Here is a 15138-nt window from a genome sequence, read left to right as displayed (position 1 = left end):
GGGGGGGGGGGGCAATAAGTATGCCCACTCCTGCTCTGCGCCTCTCACCAGGAGCAACTCCAGAGTGGAAGAGTGTCCAGCCGCTCTCAAGGAAATTGGTTCCAGAGCCGTGTGTAAAAGTGAGTCAGACTATTTCTAGCCGGAACCTGTCAGCCTCACACACCAGCTCAGGCTCCTTCCCCACCAGTGATGTGACATTCCACGTCCCAATAGCTAGCTTCTGTAGCCGAGGATCAGACTGCCAGGGTCCCCGCCCTCGGCCACCACCCATCCCACATTGCACCCCACCCCTTTGGCCTCTCCCACAGGTGGTGAGCCCAGTTTCTCTAAAAATGAAAGTAAACGCACTTAATGCATCAGCGTACAACAAAACATAACTGGACCTTTTTAGGACCGCTTCATGACCAATGAGGCTGCAGTTCTCAGCACAGCTTTTCAGTCCGGTTAAGTTGTGGTCTTTTGAGTTATTGCAGCACCTTGATTCTTTTCCTCTTCGGCCCTAAATTAGCAGATTTGCTGTTATCTTTGGGATCTTTGTCTTGTTTCTTGAACCAGTTTGGTTTAAGCTTCAGCTGTCAGACAGCTTGCCTCACATTTGACTCTAGAGTACTTTGGTAAACAGAGAAGTTCATGGTCGACTCAGTGTGGTGTTTATGTCTTGTCCAAACCATCAATCCTCTACCACCGTGCTTAACAACTGACATAAGGTGTTTTTGCTGGTATAATAACTTTAATGAAATTATTATGAGTCGATCTAAATTTTCACACGCTGCTTCAACATTCTGTTTTACTCCTTGTTAAACATGTTCATTTCAATTTGCATTGTCTTTTTTTTAGGATCTAGCAACAATGACAATTGCTTTAAATATTTCCACTTATGAAATTTATGTTTATTAACGTCTATTATGTTGAAGGTTTAAAGTTGGTAGTAACTTAACTCACAAATTTTTTGCTTTAAGTTTCTGAACAGAGGAGAGTAAATTACTATTTTCAGTTGTAAAGACGCTTATAAACACTAAACCTTGGTACAAATACAGTTTCTTTTAAAAGTTCAATAAATGTTATGTTCCGATGCGGCCTTTTCAGAGTTAACAACAAAGTAACAGTAAAGCTGACTAAATTTCTGTCTAACAGATGGCTGGACTACAAAGCTGTTGGAAAGAGGCTCCATGGGACTCGCTTCATTTCTTTCAAAGTGCCTCTGAAACAGGTCAGCAGAGTGTCAGACTACTACTTGATACAAGAGGCTGTGTTTTTATTATTATTAATTTTTACAAATAAGTGTAACTATGTTTTCTTCTGTTCAGTCTTTGAACTTGAAAGTCCCGCGCTCAGAAGTGTTTGGCCCCTGGGATCTGCGGGATGCTTTGAACAAAGAGAACCAAGAGCTCGGTCTGATCATCGACCTGACGTTTACCAGACGCTACTACACACCTGAGGTAAACACACATGTCACAAGGAACACATCCAGTTTGATGAAGACATAACAGGGACAGTAAAAGAATTGGGCTACAACCACACAGTCCCCCTACAGGCATGTGTTTGAACACCACTTCAGAAAGAGCTGCGTGACCCTTTAACCTGTCAGAAAAACAGATTTCCTACAAAATGCTACACTTTAATGGCCCAGTGCTGTCTTAACCATTTCTGATTGAATAGATGGCAAAAATCCCTGAAACATGTCTATGATCTATAAAACACTTTCCACCACACATGAACCATCTTGTTGCAAAAAGAGTGCAGTGTTTCCCCTAGATAACTTGCCATGGCGGGGTGATCATCTCTTTTGTGATTTTTGTCAAAGGGGGCCGGGGAGAAGAAGAACGGAGACACGTCCTGAGCTGCGCAGCACTCTGTGTACTGACAGTTTTAAAGCCGGTTTGGGGTTAGACAGTGACACAGCCGTGTGCTGTTTGCACTGACAGTTTTACCGTTTTAGAGCGTGGGGTGGTGGGGAGGAGGCGAGGAGAGAGACTAGAGCCACATTGAGCTTTGTGCTGTTTGTACCGACAGTTTTCGAGTGGGTGAGTAGGTAGGTAGGTGCGGTTCAGCATCAGGGAAGAGGCTGTCTTTAGCTTTTTAGCTTGTGCACCTGTATTGCAAGCCGCTAGCTTAGCGTTACGTCAGTGCTGACATGTGGTTTGGGTGGGGGTGTGCACGGTTCGGTAGATGGGGCACCCCACTTGTGTAATGGTAGGGGAAACACTGGAGTGGTGTTGTGTAATGTGTAAAGTGTCAGGTTATGCTTCTTTCTTACATATGAACTGCCTGGACAAAACAACGGTTACGCACTCTAATATTTCGTTGGACCGCCTTTAGCTTTGATTCTGGCACAAATTTGCTGTGGCATCGTTTCCACAAGCTTCTACAAAGTCACATCTATTGCTGTCCAGAGTTACATACATTTTTGCGCAGATCTTGTATGACGGAAGATTCAGACCCCTGCACAAAGTCCTCTCCACAAAAATTCTCAATGGGGTTCAGGTCTGGACTCTGTGGTGCCTAATCCATGTGTGTAAATGATGTCTCATGTTCCAAGAACCACTCTTTCACAATTTGAGCCCAGTGAATCCTGCTGATTCATTTGGAACATGCCTGTGCCATCAGGGAAGGAAAAATAATTAAAGGAATAATCTGATCATTCAGTTTTTTCAGGTTACCAGCCAACTTCGTTCTTTGGGCACATAACATTGCTGAACCTGGACCCGACCAACCGGAGCAACCACAGATCATAGACTGCCCCCATGGGCTTGTACAGCAGGCTTTAGGCATGATGGGTGCATCACTTGAGCCTCCTCTTTGTACCCTGATGCTCACTCCCCACTGTCCTTTCAGTTTTTAATAGTTTGTTGGAGTTTTTTTTAACCTGCTTTTAGTTTTAGCAATCTTAGATGTTTTTTCTGCTTCATGCGTGCCAGTAGTTTGACCCTTTTGAAACAGGTCATCTTTTCCACGACCACAAGATGTCTTTCCACATGGTTGCTTTACTTAACAAAAAGAAGCTACTCACTGCTTCAGTTAGGGTTAAATAACTTAGTTGAAACATAATTAATCATGCAGTAATTAACCAATGGCAGGCTCTTGCCTATTTGCTTAGTTAAATCCAGGTGCTGACCTTTTTTTGACCAGTCAGTGCAGTTTATATGCACAGTAATGTTAGCCTAATGCTAGTTTTAAACATGCACCCCCCAAAAATACTAATTTAAGAAAAAGCACTAAATAGACTTAATTTAAAAACAGTTTTCCCAGTCAAACTTAATGTCTCCCATCACAGCGAAGAGGGAGACAAAAAGGGATCCGTCTGTCTGTTCATCTTTTGAGCTAGATAACTTGAAAAATAAGTGAGGTATTCCATTTTGGTGTGTGGCTTCATCTAGATGTAAGAAAGGTCATCTTTGAAAATTGGGCTGCCACGTCAAAATCTAAGATGGCTGCTGCCATAAATATATGTAAACCAGCCACCCTGATCATTTGAGGAAACTATGCTTTCTATATTGCCAATAAATTATAGTTTCCTCAGATTAGTGTGGCCAGTGGGGTGACTGAAGATTAATCTGTAGTGGCCAAGACCAACTTTGGCCACTGCCTGGCTTTGCCGTTACACCTGGTTGTGTATAAAATTGCTCTGTCTGCTCGTCAGGATCCATCACTCTGCTCAGCCTCAAAGATAAAATCCTACCTCTCTTCTTATACACAGTGTAACTCCTGCCCATTTGAATATCTTGCACAAAACGTTAAGGTTTACTTACATTCCCTGTTCAAGTCCAGTCCAGAAAAACCCTCATCTCAAAACCTACAAACATTCACTATTCAAATCTTTCAGCGACAGGAGATGTCGGAGTACCGCTTGTTTGTCTCTATCTGACCCTGTGATGGACTTGCGACCTGTCCAGGGTTTACCCCGCCTTTCACACAGGCTTAGCTGGAAATGGGCACCAGTGATGTTGACAACCCAGAAAGGAAGAAGATTCATTCAAGCAATGAGGCTTGACTGAATGAAGATTTGATTAGGCCTCTAAGCAATTGGGGACCGTGTGCACTCACTGCTTGTTTTGCTAGCAGCAGTAGAAGTCCTAGTTGGAAATTTTAAAAACACATGAAATTTACCAATTTTAACTACTGACGGGAAACAAAAAGAAAACACCAGTGTCAGAAACAAGGGTACATAAGTGAAGGAAACACTGATTTCCTCAGTTGATGTAATAACCTTAAAAGTAGGCCTGTCACGATAACAAATTTTTGCTGGGCGATTAGTTGTCTCAGAAATTATTGCGATAAACAATAATATTGTTTGAAATTTGACAATAATTAATAATTATTGTCAAGTTTAAGAAGAAATGTTTAATTTGTTTTGCATTTAGTACCTTTTTTTCGACCACTAGATGGCAGTATAAGACTGTTTTAACCGAAGGATGGAGGGAGCGAGCAGTGTGTCTCTTTAAGAAAAATGGGAGGGAGGCCCCTTGACGTGACATGGGCTGTCTCTCCTTCCTGTTTTTTTGGTTCTCAAAATGGTGGACGCTCGGTGTGGTTTGAGCTCTTTAGCATAGCATTTTTCACACAAAGTTTTTAATAAAAAAGTCAGTAAACAAGTTCTCAGCTTCTTTTTGCAGAGGAAAACAACTTTTTACACGAAGGCACGAGTTTCAACTGTGAATTTTGGAGCTTCGACAAGACAGAGGTTTTTTCCCCGAGGTTGGCCTGTTAGCTTAGCTCGTAGCTTAGCTTCTCAGCTTAGCTGCTTTTAACGATCCAAAAACACGATTTTAGATGTTTAAAATGGATTTTAAATATAAAAGAGAAATGGAAGGGTCATTGAAGAGCACTGGAGTTGAGCCTTTTCTCATCCAGTGTCTTCAGTAGAAAGAGAGAGACACGACAAAATGATAAAGCTGATAAATGAAAATGAGGTAGATAATTTTCATTTATCATGTGATTAATTGATTTATTGTTTATCACGACAGGCCTACTTAAAAGCAAAGTTTAATTTTGTTAAATCACATTAATTTAAACTAAAATAAGTATCAGTTAGTGCAAAACTAAATGGCTGGAGAAAGAAAAAAAATTATATCAAGGAGATGAAGAAACCAGAGTATTGCTGTGTTTTGAGTTGTATTAATATACTAAAGACAAGAGGAGCACACACATCACAATGATCATACTTTCTGATTATTAATTAAACTAAAGGCTGAGCCCCCTTTCATGTCCATTTGTTAAACTAAAATCATCTTATGTTGGAATGGTACAATTAAATTAGTTTTATTACCTTTATGATATAAAATTATGATATAATAAGGAGTGTCAGTACCAGAACAACAAAATATTTTTTTAATTTTTAACGAGGAATAAAATTCATCATACACGTGTGTTTGTGTGTAGGACATTCCACAGTCGCTGCTGTATGTTAAGATCTTTACAGCCGGCCACGAGATTCCCAGTGACGAAACGATCCTGAGCTTCAAACGCGCCGTGCACAGATTTCTCCTGGAGAACAAGGGCAACGGTGAGGGTGAAGAAGCACAGACTGCTGATATTTGACTCGTATTTAAGAATAACTTGCAAACACTGAAGCTGAGAAACCTCAGAAGTGTTTACATGCTCCTTAATGTGAAACCCTGTCAGCCAGGCACAGAGTTGACAGGTGAACAGTAGGAGGAACCAGACGACAGTTTTTAATGCACTGACTCTGCTCACCTCCAGACAAGCTGATCGGAGTCCACTGCACTCATGGCGTGAACCGCACCGGCTACTTGATCTGCAGGTACTTGCAGGGCAGCATCTGTGGGACGGGCTGGACATGCGGATGAAGTTTAACAACTTTTTGTCACCTGCAGGTATCTGATCGACGTAGAGGGGATGGACCCTGAAAAGGCAGTGGAGCGTGAGTCTCTGATTTTAGCATTTGAACGCAGCGTTTAAACATAACTCTCATACGTCCAAACTTCTGTTTTGTTCAGTGTTCAACTTGTCGCGAGGTCATGCTATAGAGAGACAAAACTACCTGGAAGACCTAAAGCATGGTCCGAAGAGAAGGTGATGCAGAGAATAATTTTATTTACTTCAATGCTTTTGAATTATCCTGTTTCATTTTAAGTTTGGACAGAGATGTGTAATAATTTAGCTTGTAATGGCTGACAAGTCGGCTTCTTCTGCACAGCAGACCATCCATCCATCCATTATCTTTACCCGTTTATTCCATTTTGGGTCATGGGGGTCGCCGGTGCCCATGTCCAGCAATCACTGTGCGAGGGGTGGGGACACCCTGGACGGGTCACAAGTCCATCACAGGGACACATAGAGACAAACAAGACAAACAACCATTCTCTCTCACTCACACCTAGGGACAATTTAGAGTTACCAATCAGCCTAACATGCATGTTTTTGGTCTGTGGGAGGAAACCGGAACACCCAGAGAAAACCCACGCATGCACGGAGAGAACATACAAACTCATCCCAGAAAGGCCCCTGGACCAGGATTTGAACCAAGGACCTGCTCGCTGAGATGCAGCAGCTCTTCCAGTTGCGCCACCGTGCTGCGCCACAGCAGACTAGTTAAGTAGAAATGGAGACAAACATTGAGAATCACTAAATCCAACAAAGTTCAGTCAGGTCATCTGGAGTTAATGAGGATAACGAGATTACAACAACAAAATAATTTCCCTTTGGGATTAATAAAGTATTATTGAATTGAATTGAATTGAATTGATTTGAGAGTTTCTTGTTTTTTTTTTTGTTGAGATGTTTCGTCCTTCATCCAAAGGACTTCATCAAACCGAGGCGCCACAACAAACTCAGTCCCACAAGCAGCACACTCATCTAGTGGACCAACCAGTTTGTTGGTGATACAATGGTTTCTGGGGCCCGCCATCTCCCCCTTAAACTCCTCTGAGGCAGCTATATCCAAAGTGGTTCGAAACATCAAAGTTCATGCTCAATAATGCTGATGAAGTCCTTTGGATGAAGGATGAAACATCTCAACAAAAACAGAAACCGTCCAGATGACCTGACTGACCTGACCTGGATTATTGAGCATGAACTTTAATGTTTTGAACCACTTAGGCCAGGCAGTGTATGCTGTGCAGGGCATGACGTCAGCATCGTCGTCATCCATGGTGCATTCACACCAGCCCTGTTGTCCCGAACTCTAGCCCGTTTGCCTAGGAAGTCCAGTTCGTTTGGGGAGGTGTGAACTCGCCATCACATGAAACAAAAAGGCGAACTCTGGCCCGGGCTAAAACCTAGAAGAAAACTTGAGTGCGGTTTGAGTACAGTGTGAATGTAAACAGACCGGGCTCTGCTCCGCAAGCAGGAAGAGGACTACAACGCAGGGCAACCACACACTTCTCTTACCTCATATGGAGCTGTCTGCTGCCTTGTGTGAAGAGCAACATTCTCCATGGTCTTCTGCCTCATCTTCTGCTCATGCTGAGTTCATGGTTGAAAAATGACAAAATATAACTCCTAAAACCGCTAAAATTTGACGCCACTCCATTTTTGTTTTTATTTCCCGAAGAAGAAGCGTCTTCAGAGGTTTTTGTGTTGTTTCTTTCACTAGTTCTTGGTGCAGCGCCCCTACAGGCGAGTGGGGGAACAGGTTGGTTCAACAGGTTGGCTCGACTGCACAGTGCAGTGTGAATGCAAACGCACCAGCTCAAATGTTATGAATATTGGTCCCCAACTGTACTGAGACCACCAGGTGTGAAAACAACCTTAGTCAGTTTAATGTATCTTTGTATTGATTTGTTCTGGTGGAACTGAAGAAGTCTGAACATTGTTGTATAAGCACTATCATGTGGTCATGGTGTGCCATGTTCAGTATGATGAGCAGTCGATAATTATTAAAATCCTTCTTAGCCCAATCAACTTTAGGGTTTCCAGAACATTCTCCAGTTCAGTTTATTTTAACGTGATGCTGCCGTTCCAAAAATTGTCAGTATAGACAAGTTCATGGTCCACATATTTATAGATATGCACCATCTTCCGCAAAAATTAAAGGACCCATGTTTCCCCTTGTAGGTAAACGTGATTGAGAGTGTAACCTCACTATGTTACGGTGAGATTCATATGGTATGGTATAAACTTTATTCATTTTAAAAAAGTACAAAACAATTCCATAACAATATAAAAAGATACAAAAGGTTTAAAATGAAAGGCAGCAGAAAGAAGAAAAAATCTTATTATATATGCCCCTTTTTTCAAACAATTATTTCAATCATAATAATTTTCAAGTCAATTTTCAAGATTCATAAGTTATCTTTACTCAGTTTACCGTCCGCAACAACTGCAGCCATTACTTCCTGTGCTGTTGATCACTGCACCAGTGAAGTTGGCCACATCAAGTGATTGTGTGCGCGTACACAATAAAATCATTCTTAAAATCTATGATACTTCCTCAAGCCATGATTCTATCCATCCATCCACCGGGAGGAGACCCAGACGAAGACCCAGGACATGCTGGAGGGACAGTTTCTCAGCTGGCCTGGGAACGCCTTGGAAATCCCTCGGAGGAGCTGGCCCAAATGGCTGGGGAGAGGGAAGTCTGGGCCTCCCTACTTAGGCTGCTACCTCCGTGACCCGACCCCGGATAAGTGGAAGAAAATGGATGGATGGATACACCCTCAAGCTATGATGCCAGCCTACCCATACACATACTGACTGTTTCAGCTCCGTGACTACCTCCTCCAATGGCTCAGAAGCTTAACAGAAAATTTTCAAAGGGTGGCCAGATGGGTGCCACTCATAAGAAAGACGTTTTCATAAGAAAATATTATGCGCATAACCTCCAGAGACTTTGCATTCTTCTATGAGGACGTTAGCTTTCTGAACCATAACTACCCGCATCCTCCCTCTTCCTTTGTGGTTTTTGTAGCTTGTTTTATGGTTTGTGGAGGAAATCTTACATCTTATTATCTATAATTTGCAGAAACTTTCAAACCCATCAGATATTCTGAAGCGTTATGTTATGACCCATCTGTGCAGGATGTTGCGTGACAGCTTGTTGTTGTTTTATGTTTTGCAACAGTAACAAAGACATGGCGACGCATGAGCAGGTGCCAGTAAGAGGTTCCTTAGCAGCTGACAGCAGATCCCGCTTTAATGACTCTGAACACCACAGGTATTCATTAAAAACAAAGTTTCTGACCTTCTTTGACTCAAAACTTTTACCTAAGATCATAAAAAGTTTGTTCTTAGCTTAACTTCTGAGCAGCCTCTGTTTTGTTGTTGAACCCTGCGAGACAGCAACAGGATCGCCGTAGAAGTGAGCTAATACTTCATGTCCTTCAAGCTCAGTAAACATATGAACCAAACTTGACTATTTACCTCCAGTGATAGATGTCTACCCAAAGCAAAAGAGTCAAACTAAATGTGATGTTAGACGATTGTCAGAGGGTCAGCAGGGTTCTTGGTTCTCAGCATGTAAGAAAACGTTATCCAAAGCTAAAAAACTGGCAAAAAAAAAAATTTTTTTTTGAATAGGTGGAAATATAAATACAAATGTTTACATTTTTTAACATGTCCACCCAAAACTGGAAAAATGATTAAAAGTTAGCAAATTCTTTATGAAATAAACGCTTTGGCACAAATATTTATCATTGTGCTTATTGGTTGTTTAGCCTTTAAAGTCGACCCATTTTAAGATGGCTGCTTCAGTTTGCTGACTGGAATGGAGCGAGAACATTCACAAAATAGATTTGTGAAAAAATATTCCAAGAATATTTCTAAAAATATAATATTTTTTTAAATGAAAGTGAAAATGCTTTATACATACTGTTACGACTCGGGGAACCCAGAGTTGTATGAGACCCGGAACGAGACAGACTCGGGTAATGCATAAGTGACGGTGTTTATTATATACAGTGTAAAAAGGTATAGTAGTTCCTCTGGAGCTCCTGGGGAGGAAGGAGATGGTCAGAGGTCGGCAGGATGGATCAGGTAAGATTTAGTTCTGATGATGTTTTTCCACTGACAGGTTCGAGGAGGTGCGAGGGTTCAACTCCAAATCGAGAGCGCCAGAGGATGAGAAAGCCAAGTTGTCAGGCAGGACCGATGAGACTGGCAACTGGTGGAAGGCAAGGCACGAGGAGAACCCAGACGAGGCACGAGGAGAACCCAGACGAGGCACGAGGAGAACCAGAACAGGACTGAGGGAAACCAGGATCAAGGAGACTGGATCACTAGAGACAAGAGAGAGCTGGTAAGTAGATTTACTAACAGTAAATGTACAGGCCGGAGGCACAAATACCATTGTTGGCTAATGCTCCAGCGAAGAGCAACACTGGACTGCAGCCTTATGTAGTGTGGCTCCTCATCAGGGTGATGGCCGGCAGCTGGTGTTAATTAGCGGCCATCTTGGACGAGGAGCTACAGTCAGTGGTACTCTTACACATGCATGCTTGTAAATATATTAAAATAATGATGTGACTAAAACCAAGCTAAAATTTATTCATTTAAAAATATTTATACAACAGAAACTAAGGCATAAAAGTAATCCAGAAAGAGATTTTTGAAAATGATTAAAGCGTTCCAGTTGTGGGTCTGTAATTTTTACATGATGAGAAACCTACGTTCATCCTCTAAAACATTTTGAACAGCGGTTTTATGTCCTCCTCAGGTCAGTTCCTTCTCGAGGATCAAACTACCACTATTCTGACTGTGGCTTCTCCCCCCGCCCTCCGTTCCTTCCACAACCTTCCTTTCACCCTCCTCCACTGGCCCAACCATACAGATGGCCCAACGGATCAGACACTTCGTGGAGGAGACCCCCCTCTTCAGGGCAGAGCTGGTGTGCAGACGGCCCGTATTTGGAGCGGTACCCCTCTGGCCCCCAACATAAGGACAGAGGAAGAGCTGCTCCTTTTGGGCTCCCTCGCTACTCCCCCCGCTGGGCCTCTATACCCAATAGTGATGAAGCAGCGGTGAGTGGGAGCTGGCCCAAAATGAGACACCCAGTCAGACACACGCAGAGACACGACGTCAATGGATACGGCAACATCTAGTTTTACACGATGATTTCAGAGCATGCACTCATTCATTTTTTATTTAAATTTTATGTTTCAGATGATTTGATGACTCATTTAGTTACAGGTCTGAGAGTTTTTCATGGTTTTAGAGATGTGCAGAGCCCGTTTTACCAAATTTTAGTAGGTTGACATAAATAAAGCAAATTTAATCACAGCTCTGTTTGTCCTCCTGACCTGTTTCAACCTTTATTTATACAGGTTAGTCCCACTGAGCCTCGGGGACTCATTTACAAGAGAGACCTGGGTGATGACAACAGTAGACAATCATAAAAGAAAGCTTATAAATTGAGAAAAGCAAGTGAAAGAAAATGGTATTAAAACATGAAACAAACAAAAAAAAAACAGCTAAGGTGTGAGGTGATGTAGAAAACTAAAAACAGGAACATGTCTGCGTTGGTTTTTCCCATGAACTGAGCAGATGTTTGAAGCCACTTAGAGAGGTCAAGGTCGAGAGCTTCAGATCTTTTCGCAAAGTGTTCCAGGAAACAGGAGCAGAGTAGGAGAAGGCCCTTTTGCCAAGTTCAGTCCTCACTGAGGGAACACTGCAGGTAATAAAGTCCTGAGAGCGCACGCTGTAGCTGCACTCACGCAGAGACACGTAGGAGGAGATGTATGACGGCAACAGACCAAGAAGTGATTCAAAGATGAAAATGTACCAGTGAGAGAGTCTGCGTGAAGTTAATGATGACCAGTTAACCAGTGAATACAGGGTGCAGTGGTGGGTACGATAATCACAGCCAGTTATGAATCTTAGTGCACCATGATAGACAGCATCCAACATCTGCAGCATCCAACATCTGCAGGGTTCTTGTAGGAGCGTTCATGTAAATAATGTCACTGTAATCAATGGAGGGAAGGAAAGTCACAGTTACAAGGTGTTTCCTAGCATTCAGAGTCAGACGGGATCTGTTTCTGAGAAAGAAACCCAGTTTAACTTTCAGTTTCCTTCTCAAGTTTTTCACGTAGAGCTTAAAAGAGAGATGTGAATCAACCAAGATATCCAAATATTTGTAGGAATCTACAAACTCATTAGGGACACCATTCGAGGATAAAATCGAAGGAAGAACTGCTGGGACGAACTTCCTGTTTGAAAACAACATCCCTTTGGTTTTGTCGGCATTTAGGACAAGTTTGAGATGGAACAAATCTGACGATGTCGAAAGCAGATTGCAAAAGCTGGAAAACCTTAACTGTTTTAACTCAACAATAACCAACTGTCATCAGTATAGAAATGTAAGGATGCGTCAAGAATGCTCTGACCTACATTACATATGTAGATTGTAAAGAGGGTGAGTCCTAAGACTGAGCCTTGTGGTACACCGTTGTTGACTGTTAAATAACTGGAGGAAGTACCATTATGTTGAACACATTGCCTCCAATCTGAGAGATAGAGAACCAAACCAATGGTGTGAACTGAGAAACGAGCTTATGACACAAGATGTTATGATCCACAGTGTCAAAAGCTTTGGACAGGTCTAAGAAAAGTGCAGCACAATAATCCTTAGCATCCAGTGCTTCAACAACGTCATTAAGAACCTTCAGTGAAGCAGTGGTTGTGCTGTGTTGTTTCCTGAAACCAGATTGATGTGGAGGTAAGATGTTAAATGAGTCCAGGTAATCTTTGATTTGAGAGTTTATCAGTTTTTCTAGAACCTTGGCTAAAATGCAGAGTTTAGAGATTGGTCGATAGTTGTTCAGTGAGATGGGGTCTCCTCCCTTCAGCAAAGGAAGAACAAAGGCTGTTTTCCAAAGGTCTGGAATGGAGTTTTGGATTATTGAAAGGTTAAAGATGTGGGACACCAGTACTGTGATGATATGAGCAGCCAGCCTTAAAAAATAAGGTGGAAGTTCATCTGGTCCTGCAGATTTTTTATAGTCTAGACTATTTTAAGTTTATTAACCTCACTAACTGAGAACGATGAAAATGAAAAGGTGTGGTTTACTGAAGTTTGACTTCTAGGACAAGATAACTGTTGACTCTTGTCTTTTCTCTGTTTATTCAGTTGTTTTATATTACGTCTTTAAATGTTTATATTCAACGTTAAAATCAGACTCCAAAAATATTCATGTTACTAATAGGCTGAAATCTTAAAGGGTAACATAGAAGCAGAGAGTTCAACCTTTTGGTTTAAAATGTGAGGAGAGAATTGGTGAGTTTTTTACGAAACTCAATGAGATTTTATTGTATTAAAAGTTTTTGTTTTGTTTGATGGAGTGACTGACAGAATGAGATTGTGGATACAGACTGTTGAAATGAGTTTCCTCTGCAGGGTGGACTCTTCTGTAGAGATGGGGTGAGAAGTTCACTTATCTAGGAGAGAGACTTGGAGTAGAACTGCTGCTCCTCCACATCGAGAGGAGCCAGTTGAGGTGGTTCAGGCATCTGGTAAGGACGCCCCCTGGGCACCTCCCTACAGGGGTGCTTTGGACATGTCCGACTGGGAGGAGACCCCGAGGAAGACCAAGGACACGCTGGAGAGACTGTCCCTCTCATTTGGCCTGGGAACGCCTTGGAGTCCTCCCAGAGGAGCTGGAAGAGGTGGCTGTGGAAAGAGATGTCTGGGCCTCCCTGCTCAAGCTGCTGCCCCATGACATGACGTCAGAACAAGCAGAAGAGGATGGATGGATATTTTGTTTGATAGTTTTTTTTTTAACTGAACAACTGTGAGCATGTTTCAGCTTTTTGTCTGTTTTATATTAAACATTCAAGCTTTAGTTTTTCTGAATGCTCTTCATTAATTTCACATTTTACAATCACACACAGTTTTATTAACATTCTTCCATTGTTTCATAAGATATTTGTCAGACAGACGCAGGAACAGGCACCGGTTGAAAACACCATCGCCCGCCAGGTATTTAAGAGCGACGGTCATTTTCCGTCCGACGCAGCAGGTTGCGGTCCGCGCATGCGCCGTGGCCGTCACGACTAGAACGCCGCTGCGGCTGTTTCAGGTGAAAACATGGCGATGAAGGCGCTCAGAGGGATGGTGAACGGAGCCATGAGCGAGCTCTCCTCGGCCGTGAGCGGCAACAAACCGACGGCCAACGCTCCGGTTGCCTCCAGGGACACCGCGGGCTTCCGGGAGCACGCCATGGCCGTGAGCCGAGATTACATCTCGCAGCCTCGCCTGAGTGAGTGTTGACATGAAGCTCCAGTGAGGATGAGGATGAGGCAGGTCTCCATCAGTCCACATGATGCTGTGTGTTTGACAAAGATCAGGATGCGAGTCAGTGCAGATCCTTCTCAGATACCTTACAGGTCCACCTGCCAACAGATGATATGATTTATTATTATAATTGGTACACAAGATAAATATAAACGCATCTATTTCTTTAGTTTTTATGTGACGTTAAACTGAAAATCAGAAAACCATGCACTCAAATATATAATGCAGCTCTAAAGTTGTTTCTGCTCACATAAACGGGTACACTAAAGATTTTATTACACCATGTCTTTATTTTCTCCCAGTGATAACAAAGGCAGCACTGGGTTTTATGAGACCCCTGAGCAGATCTAGTGCTGAGGTCCCCCCCTCCCCCCCCCATCTCCCCACCATCACCACCATCAAGTCATTTTGTTAAGTGTGTCTGTCTAACAGGGTGTGGGCAGCTGGATTTCACAACACCAGCAGAACTGATCAGTAGTTGAGGATCAGACCAACACGTAACACCGTCAAATAATAATATTTTTTTAAAAATTCTATAAATAACTTTTTTGTTTAGTAATTGAAAGTCCTTATCAGAGTCAGAGTTTCTTTATTTGTCATCCACGCAGCATGTACATGTGGTGGAACGAGGTTGTGTACGCAGGGTCCCAGTTACATCCAACAATAAAATGCAAAAGAAAAACAGTAATAAGATCTAAGATATGAACTAAGAAAAACATCAACTATTAACATAAAAACAATACGTCGAACAGCAGCACGAACACGAGTCTGTGTCAGATGAGTACGAACGAACACAGCAACATGAAACAGATCAGCAGCAACATGAAACAGATCAGCAGCAACATGAAACAGATCAGCAGCAACATGAAACAGATCAGCAGCAACATGAAACAGATCAGCAGTAACATGAAACAGATCAGCAGCAACATGAAACAGATCAGCAGCAACAT

The 15138-nt window shown here is 42.4% G+C and overlaps 2 protein-coding genes across 2 annotated transcripts in view; both read left to right on the top strand.

Annotated features, from left to right (window-relative positions):
- The window catches only part of LOC119425060 (RNA/RNP complex-1-interacting phosphatase), a 19051-nt gene extending 7882 nt beyond the window's left edge, over positions 1-11169 (top strand). Inside the window, exons 2-10 of the mRNA XM_037692584.1 lie at positions 1135-1210; positions 1308-1439; positions 5380-5503; positions 5701-5761; positions 5835-5881; positions 5958-6033; positions 9023-9115; positions 9971-10195; positions 10613-11169. Of these exons, the coding sequence (XP_037548512.1) occupies positions 1135-1210; positions 1308-1439; positions 5380-5503; positions 5701-5761; positions 5835-5881; positions 5958-6033; positions 9023-9115; positions 9971-10195; positions 10613-10997 (1219 nt within the window). The 3' untranslated portion in view covers positions 10998-11169. The remainder of the gene's footprint in view (positions 1-1134; positions 1211-1307; positions 1440-5379; positions 5504-5700; positions 5762-5834; positions 5882-5957; positions 6034-9022; positions 9116-9970; positions 10196-10612) is intronic.
- Positions 11170-13912: 2743 nt separating this feature from the next.
- The window catches only part of atp6v1b2 (ATPase H+ transporting V1 subunit B2), a 15849-nt gene continuing 14623 nt past the window's right edge, over positions 13913-15138 (top strand). Inside the window, exon 1 of the mRNA XM_037692149.1 lies at positions 13913-14153. Within this exon, the coding sequence (XP_037548077.1) occupies positions 13982-14153 (172 nt within the window). The 5' untranslated portion in view covers positions 13913-13981. The remainder of the gene's footprint in view (positions 14154-15138) is intronic.

The sequence above is a fragment of the Nematolebias whitei genome, chromosome 18, assembly GCF_014905685.2.
Source record: "Nematolebias whitei isolate Nwh7 chromosome 18, NemWhi1, whole genome shotgun sequence".
In the NCBI taxonomy this organism is placed as follows: domain Eukaryota; kingdom Metazoa; phylum Chordata; class Actinopteri; order Cyprinodontiformes; family Rivulidae; genus Nematolebias; species Nematolebias whitei.
The sequence above is the reverse complement of the archived record's forward strand: the minus strand, read 5'-3'. Positions and strand labels throughout refer to the sequence as shown.